At 40.5% G+C, this 14,826-nt stretch overlaps 1 protein-coding gene across 1 annotated transcript in view; it reads right to left on the bottom strand.

The window, feature by feature from the left end:
• LDAH (lipid droplet associated hydrolase) overlaps positions 1-14,826 on the bottom strand; it is a 109,678-nt gene that overhangs the window by 70,561 nt on the left and 24,291 nt on the right. The window contains exon 3 of the mRNA XM_045979864.1: positions 9,506-9,649. Coding sequence (XP_045835820.1) covers positions 9,506-9,649 — 144 coding nt within the window. The remainder of the gene's footprint in view (positions 1-9,505; positions 9,650-14,826) is intronic.

The raw sequence follows: 14,826 nt of genomic DNA on the forward strand, positions 1-14,826 counted from the left end.
ATCTCACTGTGATGGTAAATAGGTTTAAAAATTATCTATATAAAAAAATGAACCAGAATAGTGGTAACGAATTAAAAATAAAGGTTGTATCTATGAAAAAAAAATGTAAAAATGGGACTTTTACTGTACTGCTTTTTTTTTTTTTAAAGATTTTATTTGTTTATTTGACAGACAGAGATCACAAGTAGGCAGAGAGGCAGGCAGAGAGAGAGAGATCCCATGGACCCTGGGATCATGACCTGAGCTGAAGGCAGAGGCTTAACCCACTCAGCCACCCAGGCGCCCTGTACTGCTCTGTTTATTAAGAGAAAATATTAAAGCAATTTTGGCAAATATGACAATTATGGCCAAGTGTTAACTATGAAGAGAAAATCAAGTAACAGAATCTTGGACTGCAACCCGATTGTACTTCTCTACATTTAAAATTTTTTTCTCAAAATAAAAGAAAAAATTTTACTTAAGAATGCTTTGACATGATAATCCTACCTACCTTACATCAGTTTTATTGGGGAAATCACCATTGGCTTCCCCATTATTCTTAGTGGAATACAAAAGCCCCAAAGGACTTTATCTAGGGTTATACAAAACATCAGTGAAAGGGTAGATGAGAACTGTCCCTAAGTCTTTTTTTTTAATTTTTAATTTTTTATTAACATATAATGCATTATTAGCCTGTCCCTAATTCTTTATGCTTATTTAATTCACTGATCCAAAGGCCTTCCTTTCATGACTGTACTCTGACGCTACTAAGCCGATGTGAAAGCATACTCTCACAGTCTACGTGTCCACTGTCCCTGGCCCCCTCAGTATTTCTGCAAGCTCCTTGCATCTCAACATTGGTGCAAGTGTCTTGGCTTTTATGGCGTGCAACACAGGTTGTGGTTAGGTTGTAGGTAGGCATCCTGTTTAAAACTCCTATCAAGCAAACAAAACTTTGTTTTGTTTTTTTTGAAGATTTTATTTATTTATTTGACAGAGAGAGACAGCACAGGCAGGAGGGTAGAAGAAGGAAAAGCAGCCTTCCTGCTGAGCAGGGAGCCCCATGAAGGACTCAATCCCCGGACCCCAAGAGCATGACCCCAGTCAAAGGCAGTCACTTCACTAACTGAGCCACCCAGATGTCCCAAACACAAAACTTAGTAAACCCCAAACATGGTTTATAAAATATGTTTTATTATTATTCTCCCAATAGATGGTTAAAAACCAGGGTCATTAAGTTATGCTTTCCACCTGACAAAACCCAGGGCTCTGCTAAGGATTTCAGTGGGGAAAATACGGGAAAGGAGAAAGAAAGAGCGAGACAGAGAGATTAATTCAGCAAGGAGAACATAATGTTTATTGACTTAGCAAATAACAAAAGCCAAAGACATAAAAGTGTGAGGTGTAATTTTGGACAGTGATGAGTTCCGTGGCTGTTTGTGGTTTACAGGGAGGGGGAACAAATGAGGTCGGAAAGGAAGGCTGCCACCGGATCGAGGAGGACACGATCATCACCGCGGAGTCTGAACTCCACTGTTGTGAGCCGTGAGAGATGCTGAGGCCCACGGAGACGGGGCAGCGAGCTGGCCGGTGTGACAGGACACTAACTGCACTGCTGCTCTCAGTCCTGCTGCGCTTCTCACTTCCTCTTCCCTGAGCCTCTAACAATCTGCTGGGCTCTTAACTTCTTTTACTGCTCTGCCCTTTGTTTTTGTTTGTTTCTGTTTCTTCCCACCCACTTAGAGACTTGTTTGCTTTCAGTGACTGTGAGCCCCCCACACTGACAGAGGGACTGTCCCTGCCACGGGCTCCTCCAGCCGTTCCATTCTGCCTCCATGTTCCTTTGCCAATCGTGGTCCTGGCAAGAGAGAAAACCCAACTGTTTTTCTCTCTTTCCTTCTGTTTGAATACTGGAATGGGAGTGGTTTATTGTTTCTTTGGATAAGCATGACCCGAATTCGTCATTAGTTGAAAGACTGTATAACTTTTTTAGGTAGTGTTTTATCAGCTGAAACCCAACCACTGTGATTTCTAGCTTTTATGTTACACTTTTCGAACAAATGACTTAAAATAGTTGATAATGAATCTGCTGTCAAATAAGCTGACTCTGTAGTAAATCAAAGCCAGAAAGAGTTTATACTTCTAATTCCTCACATTTTCTTTTCACACTTTTTTTGTCTTGAATCACCCCCTCCTGACACTGGTGAACATCTGTTCTCCCAATTATACTCAATTTATGATTGTGATAATGTGGTGCAACTAGAATATTATTTCCAACTGTTCATGATTTTAACATGTGCTAATATGAACCAAAACATACTTTCAACATTTGATGGGTGGTTACAGCTTATGTCCTCTCTCTCAGTGATTACATATTTTTCATAACCGTATTTTACATGTCAGAAAACCTGTACTTTAGAGCAATAATCTTGGGTGATGTATAATCTATCTGCCCTGCCTATAAAAAGCAATCCAGCATAGCGTGCATTTGCAAACATAACCTTCACTACATAAAACAGATGAAAGCAGAACTGTTTGGCTGAATGGGGGTGCTGGTGGGACCCAGAGCCCCACCTGCCCTTCGTAGAACTTTGGGGCTCCTCAGAACACAGATGGAAAGTCACTAACCTAAAAGGCAGTGACTGGAATATCTATTTCTTTGTAGACCCTTGTGGTACCACACATAATAACCTAGTAGGTTGTCAATAAATCCTTGATGATGATGAGCTGCCCGTTCAACCTCTCTAGAAAACCACAGCTTCCTTTGGCCCTCTGGTGGCCCTTTGGGCTAATGCCTCTAGATGGCACTGTTCTCATTAGGTAGCAAAGGAACCAGACTCCAATTACTAAATTATTAACAGTACAAAGCAGCCTAAGCAATAAGCATACTCAAAGTGATAAATAATGTCAATTTAAAATGAGAATGAAAGACATTTCCCAGAAATTCGAACACATAACAGATAATTTCAACTGGTTTTCCTCAAGATCTTTGATAGCGGTTCTGAAAATATGGTCCTGGGACTAACTGCAACAACAATGACCTGGGATGTTGTTAAAAATGCCAATTCTCAGATCCCACCCCACATCTACTAATCAGCATCGTGGGATGACACCCACTCGTTTGTGTTTTAATGAATCCTCCAGGTGATTCTGATGCTTGCCAAAATCTGAGAAGCTTTGATCTACGGTTACCCTTTGAATCTATTTTCAACTTTCAAAGTTGCTCTTCCTGTTCAAATGCTTGATTTTGTCTTCACTTAAGGGCTTACTGTGATAATGGAGTTGATGTTGCTCCCTGTAGGTAATTCAGTACAGAGCTTCTCATCCAGGTTAAGAATGTAGGAATTAGGGGCGCCTGGATGGCTCAGTGGGTTAAGCCTCTGCCTTTGGCTCAGGTCATGATCTCAGGGTCCTGGGATCGAGCCCCGCATCGGGCTCTCTGCTCAGCAGGGAGCCTGCTTCCTCCTCTCTCTCTGCCTGCCTCTCTGCCTACTTGTGATTTATCTCTCTGTGTCAAATAAATAAATAAAAATCTTAAAAAAAAAAAGAATGTAGGAATTAGACACATAACCTAGTCACCATTACATTACACAAAGATGTATTATCCTTCACTGTGTACCCTGAGATTATTTTGACTATTTCCTAACTCCTTCTGTCTTGGGCTTATCTCCTCTCCTGCCAGAGGTAAGGTAACAGGCCAGCAATAACAGACCAGCAGAGTTGGTGGCTTTTGGAGGTTTAGCAAGTTAATGAAGTCTGTTTCTATCTATCTGTTGAGAGAGAGAGAGAGAGAGAGAGAGAACATGCTCACATGAACAGGGCTGGGGCAGGGGAATGGGAGGGGAGGGAAAGGGAGAGAGAGTCCCAAGCCAATTCCACACCCAGCACGGAGCCTGACCGGGCCTGATTTCACAATGTGATCATGACCAGAGCTGAAATCAAGAGTCAGACACCCAACTGACTAAGCCACCCAGGAGCCCCTCAAGTCTGTTTTCCATATATATATTTTTTTTTTAATAAAGATTTTATTTATTTGTCAGAGAAAGAGCACAGTAGGGGAGGCTGCAGGCAGAGGGAGAAGCAGGTTCCTTGCTGAGCAAGGATCCTGATGCAGAACGCAATCCCAGGACCCTGCGATCATGACCTGAGCCAACGAGCCAAAGGCAGACACTTAACCAACCGAGCCACCCAGGTGTCCCTCAAGTCTGTTTTTTTCTTTTTTCTTTTTTAAAGATTTTATTTATTTATTTGACAGAGAGAGAAGAGAGAGAGAGAGAGAGATATCACAAGTAGACAAGAGCAGCAGGCAGAGAGAGAAGGAGAAGCAGGCTCCCCGCCGAGCAGAGAGCCGATGTGGGGCTCAATCCCAGGACCCTGGGATCATGACCCAAGCCGAAGGCAGAGACTTAACCCACTGAACCACCCAGGCGCCCCAGCACCCCTACATTTTAACAGGCCTCTTGGCCATTAGAAATAAAGACTATATTTCCTGATGAAGGAAAAACTATGGTATTGAACCTAAAATTTTCTTTGGGCATATTTTAAAAACTTAGAATAACAAAGATGTATCTTTTAAGATATTTCATAGCAGAGCAAGTATCTACTGCACATTCTGTTCACCTTCAGTCACACTGCAATATGATGGCTGTTGAAATACATGTCTTTAATCTATATATTCAGTTTCACCTCATGACTGCTCTGAAAATCTTTCACTGCTAGGTAATCAATACTTACTTGTCTTTCAAAGTAACGAAATCTAAGAACGGAGTCCCGTTAGCACTTCACGTTAGCCACCTAAGATATCTGACCGACAGCACTGAACACTGCACTAAACAGTCCAAGTGCTGGCTTCTTGTCCAGGTTCTGCCACTCACTAGTCCATGATTTAGCCCTGTTGGGCCTTACTTTCCTTCCTTGAAAAATAACGGTTCAAGGAAGGATTTGATGTGGATACTTCTAGCTCTATAATTCTACAGATTCTATAATTCTTTCTCTTTCTTTTTTTTTTTAATAGTGCAAACTTCCAAATGTACCCATCATCCACTTTTTGTAATTGTTTTTTCTGCTTCACTGAAGTATGACTGACAAATAAAAATAGTATATACTTTGGTCATACCACATAATTGTTTTTATGTGATGATTTAATATACGGATACACTGTGAAATGATTACGACAAATTAACGTATCCGTTATCTCACATAGTGTACTGTAAGTGCCTGACATTCAACTTTTGATTGACTAGGCCTCCCTTTCAAAAGACATCCATCGTGAATAAGCATATTGCCACCGGTACGACACAGCTACTAGAAAAACCACCAGACGGGAACTAGGCCACCCCACCCCACCTGCAAAGGTACCTTTCAGAAACTCAGATAACTGACTCCTTGTGTGACCGACTTCTTCCTTCCCAAGCCCTAATTCTGGCTTTTATGCCTTATATTAGCCAATAAAGAGAGAACCTGTTGGCACCCCACCCTCGGACTCTAACAAAGGCAGGGCCAGGTCTGCTCCACCTGCCATGTACACGCCAGAAACTGTAGGTAATAAATCTTGTTCCTCAAAGTTCCCTCATGGTTTCTTCCTGAAGTGCATCCTGCAATCATAGTAAGAACCACAAGAGCCAGCCCAGCCATGAGTAAGGGCCCCCATGGAGGAAATGTCTGGGGAGCTCCCTACGAGCGTCCCCGGAAAGCACAGCAGGCACGCCTAACTGAGGCCACTGCCATCGGGAGGCTTGGGATGGAGGGACTACCTACCTTTTTTCTTTTCTTGTGAAGGTGGGAACACAAAGATCTATAAATTTCTATTACACAATATAGCGTTAGTAACTATGACCATCATGTTGTATATCAGGTCCCCAGAACTTATCCATCTTACAACTGGAAGTCTCTACCCTTTGACCAACATCTCCCCATTTCTCCCACACCTCAAATCCTGGCAACTCTCTGATTCTATTAGTTTGTCGACTTTTTTTTGATTCCACATATAACTGAGATCATACAGTTGTTTGTCTTCCTGTGTCTGGCTTATTTCACTCCGTACAATATCCTCCAGGTTTATCCATGCTGTTGAAAATGGCAGGATTTCCTTCTTTTTTTATAATTGAGTAATACTGCATTGTGTCTGCATATTTATATGTGTGTGTGTGTATACATTTTCTTTATTCAACCATTAACAGACACTTAAATTGTTTCCATATCTTGGAATGATCCATACACCGTGAAGAACGCTACAACGAATATGGGTGTACAGATATCTCTCTGGGATACTGATTTCATTTCCTTTAGCTACAGATCCAGAAGTGGGATTATTGGGTCATATGGAAGTTCTATTTTTATTTTTTGAGGAGCTTCCATATTGTTTTCCATAATCGTTGTACCAACAGTGCGTGAGTTCCCTTTTCCCCACACCCTTGCCAATACTTGTTATATTTTTGTCTTTTTAATAACAGTCATCGGAACAGGTGTGAAGTGAGTCTCATGTTCCTGCTGGCCATCTGTATGCCTTCTTTGGAAATATTTGCCCATTTTTAAATCAGACTATTAGGTTTGTTTGTTTGTTTTTACTATTGAGGTATATGAGTTCCTTATATATTTTGGGTCAGATAGATGGTTTACAAATATTTTCTCCCTTTCCATAGGTTGTCTTTTCATTTTGTTGATTGTTTCCTTTGCTTTGCAGATTTTTAGTTTAACACAGTCCCAATATTTATCTGCTTTTGTTACCTGTTCTTTGGGGTCATCCTCAAAAAAATCACTGTCCAGTCCAGTGTCAAGGAGCTTTTCCCCTGTGTTTTCTTCTAGGAAGTTTTTGATTTCCAGTCCTAAATTTAAGTATTTAATCCATTTTGAATTAATTTTACACATACTTCTGTTTATTTTCTTGCATGTGAATATTCAGTTTTCCTAACACCATTTACTGAAGATACTATCTCTTTCTCCATTGTGTATTCTTGGAGCCCCCATCAAAGATTCATTGGCTCTATACATGTGTGTTTATTTCTGGGCTCTTTGTTCTGTTCCACAGGTTTGTTTTTTATGCCAGGGCTATACTGTTTTGATTACAGCTTTGCAAGATAGTTTGAAATCAGGAAGTGTTGTGCCTTCAGCTTTTTGTTTCTTTCTCAAGATTATATTGGCTATTTGGTGACTTTAATGATTCCATATGAGTTTTGGGATTCTTTTCTATTTCTCTGAAAAATGCCACAACTGGAATTTTGGTGGGAATTCATACAGGGGTCGCACTGAATCTACAGATCTATAACTCTAAATGGAAGACAATTAGGGCAGTAAACAAGGTAGTGGAGGGGCAGCAGAACTCTCGAGTAGCTGAAGTCTGGAAGTATGCTTCTAGGATGGCTCGCCAAGGGCCTGAGCACTGACTGTGGAAGCTGTGAGCAGAAAGGAGTAGAGAGTTTTCTGAGATGAGGGTAATCTTACATGGGATGCCTTAAAGAGGAGATATGGGAAGTCTGGCCAGTGACATTACCTAACCATAAACAATTTAAGTGCAACAAATGTGTTTTAAGTACAGGTGTATTTTTTCCTAAATGCTAGTAAAGAGGCATGTACACAGCAGGCACTCAAAAATGACTAAATTAAGTGAAACTGGGGGGAAAAAAGGAGATTCAATTCTGTTCTCAAGAGCTGGTATCTGATGTTAAAATCAATTTAAAGTTAACTCAGGATTTTGGAACCAGAACTAAGATTTCAGGAAGCTGACTACAGTACTACATGTGAGAAGTAAGAGGAGAGGTCAAGAACTGGGCAGTTGCAGGGTGCCTGGGTGGCTTTCAGTTAAGTGTCTGACTCTGTGTTTTTGGGTCAGGTCATGATCCCATGGGTTGTGAGATTAAACTGGGCATCTGCGCAGGACGTGGAGTACGTGGAGGAGCCTGCTTAACATTCTCTCTCCTTCTGCACTCCCCAACCCCACCAGCTTGTGCTCTGGGAGCACTCTCTCTTTCTCTCTCAAAAAAAAAATTAATTAATTAATTAATTAATTAATTAAAAATTAAAAATTAAAAAATTAAAAAAAAAGAATCAGGGAATTGAGATGTTCCCAGTGAGGTGACACACAGAGTCACCTAAATTGAAGGCGGATGCTTAACTGACTGAGCCACCCAGGTGCCCATGTCCCTTTAAATGACTGCCATGATGGTACTGGGAGATAGGACCTTTGAGAGTTAATTAGGATTAAATAATAAGGGTGGGGCCCTCATGATGGGAATAGTGACCTCGTAAGGAAAGAGATCAGAGAGCATCCTGGAGCACATGAAATCATTCTCTCTCTGTCTCAGTCATATGAAGACTCAAAGAGAACAAGGCCATCTGCAAGCCAGGAGGAGGGCTCTCCCCAGAACCTAATCATGCTGAAACCCTAATGCTGGCCTGTAGCCTCCAGACTATAAGAAAATAAATTCATATTAATCAAGCTACCTACTTTACAGTTTCTGTCACAGCAATGATAAAAAGCAAAATGTAAATACCAAATTATTTTTAAATTCCAGTATTTTGTTTAACAGGCTTTATTCTAAAGAATGGTTTTAGATTTATAGAAAATTTGAACAGATTAGTACAGAGAGTTCCCATATCACCTGTTCCTTTCTCCCTCCCTCCCCACACATGGTTTCCACCATCAGATGCTCAGTACGATGCTCCTACCATGGGAGAGGCATCCCAGAACCAGGAGCAAACTAGAGCCACAGCCACCTCTCTTCCACCTCAAATTAACGAAGGGTCGTGCTTAGGACAAAAGGCTCTTGAATGGAAGGCCTACAGAGAAGCGAAGTTATAGTTTTCTTTTTTAGAAGAGTGAGCATGATGAATTTTCATACATTAGAAGCAGGTAATCTGCAGCCACCTAGTGCTACTTTCTCCACTTACAGGCCTCCAGGAGTCAACCAATGCCGTCATGGCTCTCTCCCCAGCTCCGAGGTTCCTCTAGGTCTGGCCTTGCCCAGCACCAGGAGACCTACTGAATCTCTCTCCTGGCTGTGCTATGTCTTCCTCCTGTTACCCCTCTGCATGCACCCTAACCCCCGGATCCAAATTCTACTCAACTGTTGGAACCCATCTACTCCACAAAGTCTTTTCAAACCCATACTGTGTTCTTTCCTTCGTTTACTCCTCAAACAGGTCAGAGTTGATCATTTCATCATTCTCTAAATGTTTGGGTATGAGCCTCTTTAGAATAAGGACCATGGATTATATTTTTTCTCCACCAATCCTCTTAGTACAGCCCTGGAAATACAGTGTTTGATCAATAAATATACAGTTGATTACTAGTCAGTCCACAGATAGGGCAAGTTTTAGACAACTGTTTGATCTACTCAATTTTTTAGAGAAAACTACCTGCAGAAAATGAAAAGGGCTCTAAAAATCCTAAAATTACCAAAACGTGGCAGCATGGGCCCAATGCCACGAGTAGAGGTTTCCAGTGGTATAACTCTTAACCTTAGCTGACTTTCTAGACACATGAACACCCACTCGCTACAAAGGAAAACAGATGTTAATAAAGACATACCGTCTGAAGTTGTAAGAATCTTCTTGCCTTTGGGGACGAAAGCATGTCCAGCATGACTGATAACCCAAACCGGAAAGCGTCGGTTTATTGAAGAGTACAAAGCCTTTGCAAATGGCACATAAAAGGCAGAAAAACCTGGATTACCTAAGAAAAGAAACACAGAGTTAGTTTAGTTAACTAAAGCAACACAGAGTTTTAGTTAACTAAAGCGATAAGCTCATGTAAGATATGCAGACTGGAAAAGAAGGATCTATTAGACCTCACGCTTTCTTGTACAAATCTACTAATAATTATATATACACTTCAATTTTAATAGCCTTTTTACCTTAAATCTGGGAATGATCACTCAGAAAATTTCTGCTCCTGCTTTGTTCCCCAATGGTTTGAAGATAAACTCTTCCTCCCTATTCCTCAGCTTAGTAAATAGAACCACCAATCCTACCAAATAAATACTTAAGTCCTAACACCAGAAGTCACTCTTGGTTTCTCCCTGTTTTTCACAACCAATTCACCAATAAGTCCTGTTAACTTTGTTTCCAAAACAGATCTCACGTCTTATGTATCTCATGTCTCTCTCTTAAGATTATCACTGAGTTTCCTGCAGCAGCCTCCTCATGGGGCTTCTATCTACTCTTGTCCCCTGGGAGCCCATTTTGCAGGGTACCCAGAGAGATACCTTCAAACTTCAAATCAACTCATAGCAGTATCCTATTTACATCCCTCTCAGTGGCTTCCCATTATCATCCTAGTAGTCCAAAGTCATTCATCCTATCTCAAAAGGGCTTCAAGATTTAACTGTGCTCAGTTAGCAAGTTGCATGAAAACAAATCAGTGGAAGAATCATTCACAAAGAGTACTTTGAGGAGTCTACTGAGGTTTCCTTGCCATTTATCACAAGGACTTAGATTACAAGCAGATGTACAGTTTGACCTTTTGGGAAAAAGACCACCAACTAATACATACAGGCTTTTCTTGTGTATACACAGAAGGTATTTTTGACATAGGCTTGCTATAGAGAAATGGAATGAATAATGACCTTTTAGAAAAAGAGTCAATCTGATATATCTTTAGGGGGAAAAGACAGTGAGATGGGGTTTTCATCTTGCAATCATCATCTGTATAATGCTTTCACAGATACGGGTCCTCTTCCATCAATACCAATTTTCCAATCAATTTATTATTTCTTCATCCTATTAGGTTTTTTCCTCTTTGCAATTCCATGACATGGTTTTGCTGCACTGATAAAACCTTTGCCACCCTTGTTGAAAAACACTGATTTATTTCTTCATGACCTGCATCTGTCCGTTTCCTAGACAGGCAAAGAAGCAAAGTGGTGGAGGGCATAGACTCTGGAGCCCGACTGCGTGAGGTGGAATCCTGGCTTCGCTACTTACCAAGTGTGTGACTTTCGGAAAGTCATCTAACCTCTCTGGGCCTTAGCATCTTTGTCTACAAGATGAGGATAATAATCGACTACATCATGTGAGAACTAAGTGAACTGATGTATGCAAAGAACTTAAACACTGCTTGATACCCAAGTGCTGCAGAAATGTTAGCTACTGACTTATGTCTGGCCATGATAGTAATAAATGGTCTTAACACTCTTACGGCTATTTTGCTTCTGCTGCATTCTCACCTACTGACCCAAGTTCCAAATTTCTTTTTGTCACTGTACTAGTGTCATTTTTGTTAACTAGCACAGAAACTTCCTCAAAGGCAGCAGTATGCTCTCTGGTCAGCTGAGTGGTCACAGGGCAGCTTAAGGAGGAGGAGGAGGAGAGGAGGGGTGTGTAGCACCGGGCTGTGACATCCGTGGTGGACGGGGAGAGCACTGCTTCATGTTTGTATCTAAGTCTTCAGTAAGTTTGAAATATTTTTGAGAATAAAGTACAAAGTAGCAATCCATCTTCTTTCCAAGTGATTAGTGTCCCAAGACCATTTATAATATAATCCACTCTTTCTGCATTGATTTGAAAGGTCTTTCACATTAGTTTGCTAATTCTAACTCCAAATTCTAATTCCAATTCTAATCCCAATTCCCAATAATTCCATTTATTTTTTTCCTTTTCTCCTCTGCCAGTGCCATACTGTCTTGATGGCTACCTCAGTATTTATTTATATTTAATTAATTTATATTTATTTTATTTATATTTTAATGTTTTAGTAACTGGCAGGGCAAATCCCTTCTCTTACTTTTCCCCTCCTAAATTTTCTAGGCTGATCTCATAGCGTTTAGAATTATTTTCACCAGGGGCGCCTGGGTGGCTCAGTGGGTTAAGCCTCTGCCTTCAGCTCAGGTCATGATCTCAGGGTCTCTGGGATCGAGCCCCGTATCGGGCTCTCTGCTTGGCAGGGAGCCTGCTTCCTCCCCTCTCTGGCTGCTGCTCTGCCTACTTGTAATCTCTCTCTCTCTCTCTCTCTCTATCTGTAAAAAAGAAAAAAAAAATTAAAAAAAAAAATTAAAAAAAAAAAAGAATTATTTTCACCAGCTTCAATTTTTAAAAATCTTTTTGGAATTCTGACTGAATTTCATCTCATTTATACATTAATTGAGAAAGATTTGATTTTTTTACATTATTGATTATAATCTTCTAGGAATGCGTCATGTCTTACTCAAATGTTTTGTCTCTCAGCAAAGTTCTACAGTGGTTTTCATATGGCTAGAATATAAGTCCACATTTTATTTAAAAAAATTATTTATGTTTATTTGAGAGAAGGAAAGAGAGAGCAAGCAGAAGAGGGGGAGAGGAGAAGGAGAGAAAGTCTGAAGCAGACTCCCTGCTGAGCGCGGATCCTTACGCAGGGCTCGATCTCATTACCCTGAGATCATGACCTGAGCTGAAATCACAAGTTGAAATCACAATCAACCAACTGAGCCACCCAGGTGCCGCCAGTCCACATTTTAAAGTTTTGTACCTTATTATATGCTAGGCAGCATTTAAGTGTTTTGCATGTACTAACTCATTTAGTCCTCCCATAAGGTAGTACTATTCCTATTTCCATTGTATGGATAAGGAAACTGAAGCACAAGGAGGTTAAACAGTTTGCCCAAGACCACACAGATGATAAGTGCTCAATAAATATTTGATAGCTATAAGATATACAAACGAAAATAGTAATAATGAATTTTAAAAAGAGCATAAATTACCTGGCTTAGGATCTTCTGCATAACTTGTTGTAGTTTATCTTACAAAGGCCCACAAAGTAGCTGGCATTATCATTAGGGGTAACGCATGGAAATCACTTGCATGATACCTGATACACAGTATGTGCTGAATAAATGGTAGCTATTATTGCTAGCATTATTATTACATATTTTTAAAAAATTATTTTTATTAACATATAATGTATTTTTTGCCCAAAGGGTACAGGTCTGTGAATCATCAGGCTTACACATTTCACAGCACTCACCATAACCCATACCTTCCCCAACGTCCATAACCCAACCACCTTCTCCCTCCCACTTCCCCCCGGCAATTCTCAGTTTGTTTTGTGAGATTAAGCGTCTCTTATGGTTTGTCTCCCTCCTGATCCCATCTTGTTTCATTTTTTCCTTCCCTACCCCCCCACAACCCCCCACCCTGATCAGAGAGATCATATGATAATTGTCTTTCTCTGATTAACTTATTTCACTCCATAATACCCTCTAGTTCCATCCACATCATTGCAAATGGCAAGATTTCATTTCTTTTGATGGCTGCATAGTATTCCATTGTATATATATACCACCTCTTCTTTATCCATTCATCTGTTGATGGACATCTAGGTTCTTTCCATACTTTGGCTATTGTGGACATTGCTGCTACAAACATTCGGGTGCACGTGCCCCTTCAGATCACTACATTTGTATCTTTGGGGTAAATACCAGCAGTGCGATTGCTGGGTTGTAGGGTAGCTCTATTTTCAACTTTTTGAGGAACCTCCATACTGTTTTCCAGGGTGGCCGCACAAGTTTGCATTCCCACTAACAGTGTAGGAGGGTTCCCCTTTCTCTGTATCCTCGCCAACACCTGTCATTTCCTGACTTGTTAATTTCAGCCATTCTGACTGGTGTGAGGTGGTATCTCATCGTGGTTTTGATTTGTATTTCCCTGAGGCTGAGTGATGTTGAGCACTTCTTCATGTGTCTGTTGGCCATTTGGATGTCTTCTTTGGAGAAATGTCTGTTCATGTCTTCTGCCCACTTCTTGATTGGATTATTTGTTCTTTTGGAATTGGGTTTCTTAAGTTCTTTATAGATTTTGGATACTAGCCCTTTATCTGATATGTCATTTGAAAATATCTTCTCCCAGTCTGTCCACTGTCTTTTGGTTTTGTTGATTATTTCCTTTGCTGTGCAAAAGCTTTTGATCTTGATGAAGTCCCAATAGTTCATTTTTGCCCTTGCTTCCCTTGCCTTTGGCGATGTTTCTAGGAAGAAGTTGCTGCAGCTGAGGTTGAAGAGGTTGCTGCCTGTGTTCTCCTCAAGGATTTTGATGGATTCCTGTCTCACATTGAGGTTGTTCATCCATTTTCAGTCTATTTTTTTGTGTGTGTGGTGTAATTAAATAGTCCAGTTTCATTTTTATGCATGTGGCTGTCCAATTTTCTCAACACCATTCGTTGAAGAGACTGTCTTTTTTTCCATTGAAAAAATATGTCTTTTTTTCCATTCTTTCCTGCTTTGTCAAAGATTAGTTGACCATAGGGTTCAGGGTCTATTTCTGGGCTCTCTATTCTGTTCCATTGATTTATGTGTCTATTTTGTGCCAGTACCATGCTATCTTGATGATGACAACTTTGTAATAGAGTCTGAAGTCTGGAATTGTGATGCCATCAACTTTGGCTTTCTTTTTCAACATTCCCCTGGCTCTTCGGGGTCTTTTCTGGTTCCATATAAATTTTATGATTATTTGTTCCATTTCTTGGGAAAAACACTGATGGTATTTTGATACGGACTGCATTAAATGTGTAGATTGCTTTAGGTAGCATAGACATTTTTTTTTCAACTCTTATAGAACTTTTAATAATAAAGTATTGTTTCAACTCTATAGTTTGGGTTATGTACACTTTCTTTTCTTTTTTTTTTTTTTTAAATTTCTTTATTTTCAGCATAACAGTGTTCATTGTTTTTGCACCACACCCAGTGCTCCATGCAGTACGTGACCTCCCTATTACCCACCACCTGGTTCCTCAACCTCCCACCCCCCCCCCCGGCCCCTTCAAAACCCTCTGGTTGTTTTTCAGAGTCCATAGTCTCTCATGGTTCATCTCCCCTTCCAGTTTCCCTGAACTCCCTCTCCTCTCCATCTCCCATGTCCACCGTGTTCTTTGTTGGTAGC

The sequence above is a fragment of the Meles meles genome, chromosome 15, assembly GCF_922984935.1.
Source record: "Meles meles chromosome 15, mMelMel3.1 paternal haplotype, whole genome shotgun sequence".
Classification (NCBI taxonomy): domain Eukaryota; kingdom Metazoa; phylum Chordata; class Mammalia; order Carnivora; family Mustelidae; genus Meles; species Meles meles.